Raw genomic sequence first — 8,773 nt, 5'->3', positions numbered from 1 at the left:
ACATAGACCCTCACTTCACTGCGTATTAACCAAGTTTGACACTTTGCGTGATATTTCCGCCAGGATGAAATCGAAAGAGTAACCGACGAGGACATACTGGGGACACACTTGGATGTCATTGTCGATTTTTCACTCGTTTGGTCGTTTTGGCGCGATTTTGCTGCGTGCGGAAGGACACAGGCGAATGCAGGGATATAAATAATGCGCCTCCGCCGAGCCACACCTACTCTGACTGTCTGAGCGGAGGGGACTAACCTGTCAGGAAAAAAGCATGCTGCCCTGTTCTCTTTTTAACTTCACACGCAGAAAACCTCTCCCCGGAAGACACTTGTAGTTTTTTCCTCTCATTGTTGGATTTTAATTTGGATATTTACTCACGTTTCCTGCATTGCTATTTTTTATGCCATTTCCCTGCATTTTGACTCCCTCTACTGTAAGGACAGCTGAAGGTAAGGCGTGCAAAATCGTTAAAAAATGGCAAATGATATATTATTCTACTCATATGGCATTCAAACCACCTCACATCTGCGTGGTTATTGTGCTAGTGTGCATGTTTTCCGTGCAAAATGTGCGTTGTGTGTCTTACGTGGCGAAGAAATGCCGGTTTCACGTGGGGACACCATGCTTTGCACATGTGAGGTTTAAATGACCTGCAGGGCGGGTGCACATTGCATTAATCCGCTGCTTTTGCTTATGTTTTATTATAAGGGAAGTCCTGCAGACACTTTTTACTTGTTGACATGTTTATTTTGTAAATCCACCATTTGTAAAACCGTGTAAATTTGCACATGTTGTCGCTGAGTGGAGATGGAGCAGTTTATCAAGCTTTAGATCTGCGTTACAAAAAACAATGAAAATTTAATGGTTTTATTTTTTTATTTTTTTTAACATTTTGAGCAAATGCGTCACTTGTAAATACGTACACGTTGTGTCGTGTGCATGCAAACTGGTGGGAAAGCTTTTAGTCACCGTGATTTACACAGCTTTGGCGAATCTGCATTAAAATAACGGTGAGATTTTTGCCCTTTTTCACGTCCTTACATTCTGAGTAAATGCGTCACTTGTAAAACGCGTTTACACATTATGTTAATTACAGGAATGCACACACATGATGTAAACGGATTAAAAGCATGCTCAATAAAGCTGTACATGCTAGTCTTTACATTTGACTCGCATGCGTTAAGGCTTGCCTTCTTATGGGAGGAACAGTGATTTAGTGTTGGGTTTAAGTGGAGCGTAAATAGCGCCATAAACACTTAATTAGTAATATTTGAATGTCTTGTCACACACTGCTCTGTAGTTTAACTTTGGCTCAGGTTTCCCAGGCTGCCATGTTACATAAAGGCAGCCTTTAACTCCCTGTCTGCAGCACACACACTGCTGCTTTGTTCTCACACACTGCCTGCTATACATGCACATACCATAAGACCCCATAGGAATAGCGCTGGATTTTCCCCTTAGTCAGCCGGCTCCACTTCCAGCTTTTGGTGGTTGTGTTTTAAGATTTGATAGCGTTTTTATTACTTTTATGAAAGCACGGTTTACAGCAGCATGTCCCGACGGGTTAGTGTTTGGTGCTTTCACACGGTAACTACTCTCTCAGTGCTGAGCCGAGCAGGTTTGGTACAAGTTGTGAAACGGTAGCAGAAGGTCTTAAGAGGAAAAACGGAAAACACAAAAGCCTCCTTTTTTCTGTTTTCCATGTCAGCCGGTAGCCGGGGGATTTATAGTCACTTTCCGAGGATGTAAAGGGTGGAGAGAGGTGTTGGGGTTTGTCTCCCAGCTGTTGCTGTGATGTCACACGGATGGGAGGGTGTTAAAAGTTTTCTGTGGGTGATTGACTGCCTCTCCGGGGAGCATTTGGGGCGGGGTTAGGGTGATGTAAACACGGATAAAGAGTGGCTCACAGTGGGGCCTGCTGTCAGTCTGGAGGAACTGGTTTAACTTTCACTACAGCTTGGATTACTACGAGGCTTTTCTACACACTACTCTGGACCTTAACCCCCACTACCTCTTGCCTCCCCAGATTCTACAAACATGCTGCAAAGCTTCTCCCAGTCCCAGGACTGGATTTACTCTGAGCCGCTGCTCTTTGACGATGAGTTCTGCCAGAGTTTGATGAAGGACCTCCAGTCGCTGCCGACCCCCCCTCAGTCCCCACCGATGAAGCCGGGGCTGGGCGGCACTAAGCCCCTCTCCAAGGAGGACCAGCTGAGCTATGTGTCGGACATCCTCCTGGAAGACCACGACATGCAGCTCAACTGGAACTACGACTTCTTCCACTGCGACTCTGCGGCGGAGAAGGAGGGGGATCCCTCCGAGCCCTGCTCCCCCCTCGAGGAGGAGGAAGGGGCGGACTGTTTGTGGCAGTGCCTGGCCGAAGACAAGAGCCTGGAGGAGAAGCTGGTGTCCTCCATGCTGGGCTCCAGCCCGCTGCTGTCCGACATCAACACCAGCATCTTCGAGGAGATCGCCGGCTCCACGCTGGACTGCCAGAACCTGATGGACTCCCAGGAGCCCAGCGAGGCCACGTCAGACTACGGGTCCACCGGGGGAGAACTCTCCACGTATTCCTCCAGCGACTCTGGTAAGATAAGCTTTCATTCATCGCTGTGGGGAAATCACATGTCCTTTATTTGTCCCACAGCGGGATGTTTACACTGTTACAACAAAGGGACAGAGCTGATGCGTCATGTCTGCCTTTTATTTAATACAAGTATCCAGGGGAACTTAAGTAGCAGCAATATCAAGAAAGTAGGTCAACAAATACCAGTGGTAGTGACAGCCAGGAATATCAATAACAACTGCAGGTGCCAGAGCAGCGGGACACACGGGACCAGATGGGAAGAGTAAAGTATTAACCGAAATAAAAACAGAAGCAAGTCAAAGTATAAAAAAGGAGGTAAAACAACAAACAATGAATAACAGGACATAAAAAGGAGTTCAAATAGTGAATAACATGTAGAATAAAATCAGCAGGTAAACTTATAACAGTCTAATAATTGAACAATATAAAGACAGTAGGATTAATTAGCTGTTGCGTAATACAGATGCATCACAATGAAGGTCTCTTCTTTTACTTGTATGAAAGTTTAGGCTGAGTTTAATTATCTCACTTTTAACAAAATGCTCCTCTTAATGAATTAACTCATGTCAGTGTTGGACTCCGGGGACGTTAATCCTCTTATCATGGGGCATTTCTATCAGTGTCAACACTCCTCTGCAGGATCAGCTTCACTGGCATTCCTCTGATAATCCACGGTTAATGTTTAGTGGCTCCGAGCCCAGACCCAGTCTATCTGAAGCCCCGCACCACCTGTAATCTGCGGCGTGGGCGGGGCTTAAGTCACTGACTGACAGAGGAGAGGTTTTAAAGCTGGATAAGTGTGTGTGTGTGTGTGTGTGTGTGGGTGACTCAGGTTTGGCGGTAACATTTTGCGGCAACATCCATTAACTCCTCATGAGTCGTCTTACCGCCCTCTGGTTATAAACAACCGCACACTTTTTTATCATTTGCCTTTTATGCAACTACTGTTTTACTTCATTGTACTTTTCAGAATATCAAAGAATTAATTAAAATAATAACAATAAATTAAAAAAACAGGAATATAATTTATACATTTAATAAGCAGATAAAAGTTGAATAAAAAGGACTGAAAAAATAAGAATATTATACAAGACTTAAAAAAGAAAGTTGAGTATAAATAATAAGATCCAAACAAGTTTTAAAAAAGCAAGTATAAATATAAAGTATAAACATAAAACCTAAAACAGGGAGACTAATTTTGCTGATTGAACTGTTCAGAGCACCCTAAATGTAACCACTGTTTATGCATTTCACTGTTGCTGTAATCTCAACTCATTAGCAGAATTTGCCAACAGTTAGTGCACGTTTATGGCTGCCTGGTGTGTGTGTGTGTGTGTGTTTACGGTGTCTACACTTTTTGTTATTGGTGTCAGCGCTCCTCTGAAATGTCGTCTCGCCATCACGAGGCGGATACAGTTACCACAGGTCAGAACACAAGGGCTGTGCCAGTAGAGTCCTCTAACCCGTCTCTGGTTTCTTCTTCTGTTACAGAGGAGGAGATAGATGTGGTGACCGTGGTGCGGTGCTCCTCAAGCCCCTCCCCTCGCGCCTCATTGGCCGACCTGTCTGTCCGCCAGCAGAAAAAGGAAGAGGAGCAGCGGGCCCTGCAACGCCACAACTCTGAGATCCAGATGCAGCACAACTACGCTGCGCCGTGTCCCGCCTCGCCGCCACCTTCGTCCAACAAGCGCTCGAGAGGAAGCGAGGGCTCATCACGGTACCACCACTCGTCGCGGAACTCCTCGTCTTCGTCGTCCTCATCGCGGTACCACAGCCACAGCCACCACCACAGCAGCAGCAGCAACTCGTCACGCAACTCCACGGAGACGGAGGACGAGGAGGAGCGGCGGCGGACGCACAACGTCATGGAGAGGCAGCGGCGCAACGAGCTCAAGAACTGCTTTGTTCACCTGCGGGACAACGTGCCCGAACTGTCCAACAACGACAAGGCGTCCAAGGTGGTGATCCTGAAGAAGGCGCGGGACTGCATCTACGGCCTGGAGGACGAGGGCCACCGGCTGCAGGGCAAGAGGGACAAACTTAGGGCCAAACAGGAGCAGCTGAAGGCCCGGCTGGAGCGACTCCGTAGCTAAGAGTCGAACCGGCGATTTTCAGTTTGTTTAAGAGACAATGCAAGGGTGGGGGGGGGGGGGGGGGGCTGTGTACAAAGACAGGGGGATAAAGGATGGCGTCATGCTGCAAAGAGCGCACAAAAGTTTGACATTTCAAGGACTTAACAATAGCGCTGGACTGTGTAGACTTGCTGCCAATGGACAAACACAACACACTCATTGCCTCAGAGTTGATCATTCTCATGCCTTGACTGCTGACTGTTGTAGAGAGTAGGATGGTTTTTGTTAACAGACTAAGCGAGCAGATGTTTTTTTAGCTTGGCTGAACGCACACTGAAAGACAAGGACAACACATGTGTCTTATCGTGTTGTTTCTTTGCGACTCTACTTTTTTTTGTTTTGTTGGGGATACCAAATGGTGCAGAAGCCATACAACTGGGAGCCACGTCAGCTCAGAAGTTGAAACTTGAATATTGTGTTTTCAGGACGTCTTTATAGCCATACTAACCAGTGATCCCTCCACTCTGACAGGTGTCTGATGATGGCTTCCAAGTTATCTGGTGAAATGCACTTCTGTTAATTCTAGGGATGCACCGAAATGAAAATTCTTGGCCGAAACCGAAAATGAGGAAACCAAGGCCGAAAACCGAAACACCGAAATAAGTTATTATTCCAATTATTAGTACCATTGCATTTATGGCTATGACTGTGTGCTAACCTTACTAAAAATCAAGGCGTTGCAATTCAAAGAATAAATAAATCACGAAATTATGAAAATATTTATTTAGAACTGACATTATGCACAATACTTGACCACACATGTGTAGCCTACATGAAATAGTAATGTACAGGCCTGTAAACTGACTGGCCTGCTGAAATATTGTAAAATTAAATATGTTCTCTCATAAAAAAACAAAGTGCATTTAAGTCAAGTGCATCGAAACTCTTGTGAATGAAGCAGAATCTTTTGCAGCTTGAAATCTGTGTCGATCCACTGTGCAGTTAGACTGAGCATACTCGTGATGCTGACGTCTGAGCTCCATATATCGGTCGTGAAACTGATTGCTGAAATATCAGATGCCATAAGCTCATGGACGTGAGTTGCAACAACATTGAACAGCTCAGGTAAACATACGTCTGAGAAATGTCGTCTGCTCGGTATGGCATAACGGGGCTCAATGTGCTCTATCAGCCTACGAAATCCCACGTCCTCTACAACAGAGAACGGCTGATCATCTAAGGCAATGAATTCCATCATTTTTTGTGTAATGCCCTTAGCCTTGGCACCATCACTGGGAAAGTTTTTGGCCTTTTCAAAAACGTCTGCCACAGACGGAGTCGGTGTGCTCGGAATGGCTTTCCTTTTCTGTGCCGCGTTTTTCTCAAATTCAGAATAGCGATCGGGATGTTTTGATTTAAGATGATGAATTAAACCCGACGTGGAAAAACTCTTTGCAGATATACCCCCTCTAGAAATTTCGGCTTTACACGTATTGCAAATTGCTATTCGTTGTTCTTTTTCAGACACAGTGAATTGCGTCCACACCGCAGACATGTTGGCCCGAGTGCTGTTCGCGTTTTTTTGCTTGCGTCATCATCACAACGTTCTGTTTCGGTGACAAAAGTGTTTCGGCCGAAAAGTTTTCGGTGGCCGAATTTTCGGTGCATCCCTAGTTAATTCCAATTTAATCCCAAATCTGATGCTGTTTGAATCAGAATCGAGGTTTTTTTCAGTGTGCCTTCAGCGGACCCTTGGGCCCAGCACCACTCTGTTATCAGGTTATAATGACAGTACTGTAATTTTTTTAAATAAGACAGGTTTTTAATACTGTAGTAATAACAATGCTCGGCTTCAGTTCTGCTCGTAGTGTTTTCTTACTTTGAAAACATGGAAATAAACTTTGTATTTAAGTATTTTGTTATATTTAATAAATCGTTTAAACTCAAAGGTAGCCATATTAAAACTTCAGGTGTTTAGAGGAGACTGAACCTAACTAAAGTCGTGCTTTCGTAGCAAATCAGCCAAAGTCGGGATGGACATAAACCTCCATTTAAGATTCCTTCACATGCAAATAAAACGGAAAATATTCAATGCACCAATACTGTGATATTTAGTTCTATAGATATATTACTGTCATTGTGATTCATTAGTCATCCATCCTTCTTTTAAAGTAGTTAAATATCTGAAATTGCACGGATTCGACTCACGACTAACCATTTCTCTTGGGCTTTCATGGGAAAAATACAGATTTCAAAATAAGATTGGACAAGGTTCGTGAATGAGGGCCACTGAACAGCATGTACCCATTTCTTTTAAAGAGAAACGGCGTCATCCTGTGTCCAACCAAATGTGTATTTGTAATTATGCGGACTCAGAGTATACGCCGACGACACCATTCAATACTTTAAAGTGAACTTTGTACGTGTTCAACTTGTGCTTTTCTTCAGCTGCATTTAAAAGCCTCAAGTATAGATAATTGGGTTGAATGTTTAACTGAATGCCATTTTAACGCTAAATATCAAATTATTGGCGACGTTCTCTCTCATTAACGTGCTGTTTTGTCATGAAATGTGTCAGATGTCTTAAGAAATGCATCCTGTCTTTTTTACGAAAAGAGTTCTTCCTCGCTCAGACACTTGAACAGATCGTGGTTGGTGGGGAATAATGACGCGTTTGTTTGTTTTACCGGAAAAACCTGTTCTGCCTTGAAATGAGTTCTGTTCAGGACTTCCTGTTGGATCATGTCGCTGTCTTGTTAAAACCTCCGACTTTTTGTTCCTAACGAATGAAACCAATCTTATATTTTGTCCCGTTTTTATGGAATTTCAGGTTCATAATAACTGCCTACCGAAGTAACCGGGAGGTTTTAACGAGACGGCAAAGGACGATGTTTTGTTTGGAGGTAGAGGTGTTTTCTTGTAATGGTAAAAACCTGTTCTGCCTTGAAAGTTAATTCAGTTTTTTTATGTCGCTGTCTGGTTACAACATCGTCTTCTTCCAACAAGAGTTTTATATTTTCCCTCAGCTCCTTTTACCATTTCTTTCTGTAGATGTTTAAGTCTCAATGACCCGCCTTCTGAAGTACCGAGGTTTTAACCGGACAGCGAGGATGATTTCTATTTTGTCATGTTCTTAGCATCATGAAACCTACCTCCACCTGGCTGCAGTCTGGCCTGTGATTCATTTTTTTTGGTTTAAATATTGTACAGACTTTTTTAAAATGTAAATATTTTTGTTATTGTATCATAAATTATTTTAGTCGCTTTTTTTTTTTTTCTTTCATTTTGAATTTGAGGATTGAAAAGAAATGTTATCCTTTACCAAGCAGCACTTTTTTTTCTAAATATTGTCGTAATTAAAGAGTGAATGAGAGCTGGGAAGTCTTTGTGGTTTTATTGCACACACACACACACACACACACACACACACACACACACACTACATTCATTTCAGTAGATAAAACCAACCTATCCTCACCATACTGTATGTGCCAAAGAGGGTGAATTATTAGCCAAACGCATTAAACGAACACACAGAAAATAGATAAGTGCCATTGAAAGTGACACACCAGGAAACTGGGAAATAAATGTTCCCGCCTTTTCAAACAAACTGCATATCTCTGTATTATTGAGAAAAGGCTGTAATCTACTTTCCGGATCAGCTATGACTATTGTCACATTAATAAGTGACTACATAATTCCCAGCATTCGCTTTGCCAAACTATCAGGAGTCCATTAGTATGTGACTAAATAACTCCAATGTAAACACACCTGAGTTTGCATTTTAGGACTTCCTGCCCATGCTCTGGAGGTCAATGGTTTTCTGATTGAAGGAATTTTTCAATTTGGAGCCAATCAGATTTCAGATTCGGTGAGAGGGCTTCAATAATTGCTCCTAAAACCTGTAAATCAGTCAGCTTTTTAACAATCCTCATCACTCCCCAACGTTAGCCGCCTTTAGCTTAGCGGTGGTGACGTGAAGTCATGTGACCGTGCTGTACTTCAAAAATGTTTGCCATAACGCTTATTGTCTTCCATATTACAAAATCCAATTGCTTTGGTCCGAGGTTGACCTATAAAAACACATCATCCCTGCAGCACTATTGAGCTTCAT

The 8,773-nt window shown here is 43.3% G+C and overlaps 1 protein-coding gene across 1 annotated transcript; it reads left to right on the top strand.

Annotated features, from left to right (window-relative positions):
* Positions 1-234: 234 nt before the first annotated feature.
* On the top strand, positions 235-4,737 carry mych (myelocytomatosis oncogene homolog). The gene is made up of 3 exons (XM_063911039.1): positions 235-449; positions 2,027-2,587; positions 4,079-4,737. The coding sequence occupies exons 1-3, from the start codon at positions 401-403 to the stop codon at positions 4,678-4,680; spliced, it is 1,212 nt and encodes a 403-aa protein (XP_063767109.1). The 5' UTR covers positions 235-400; the 3' UTR covers positions 4,681-4,737.
* The last annotated feature ends 4,036 nt before the right edge of the window (positions 4,738-8,773 follow it).

Source organism: Eleginops maclovinus, chromosome 20 (assembly GCF_036324505.1).
Source record: "Eleginops maclovinus isolate JMC-PN-2008 ecotype Puerto Natales chromosome 20, JC_Emac_rtc_rv5, whole genome shotgun sequence".
Lineage (NCBI taxonomy): Eukaryota > Metazoa > Chordata > Actinopteri > Perciformes > Eleginopidae > Eleginops > Eleginops maclovinus.
This window is presented reverse-complemented; position numbering and strand designations above follow the sequence as displayed.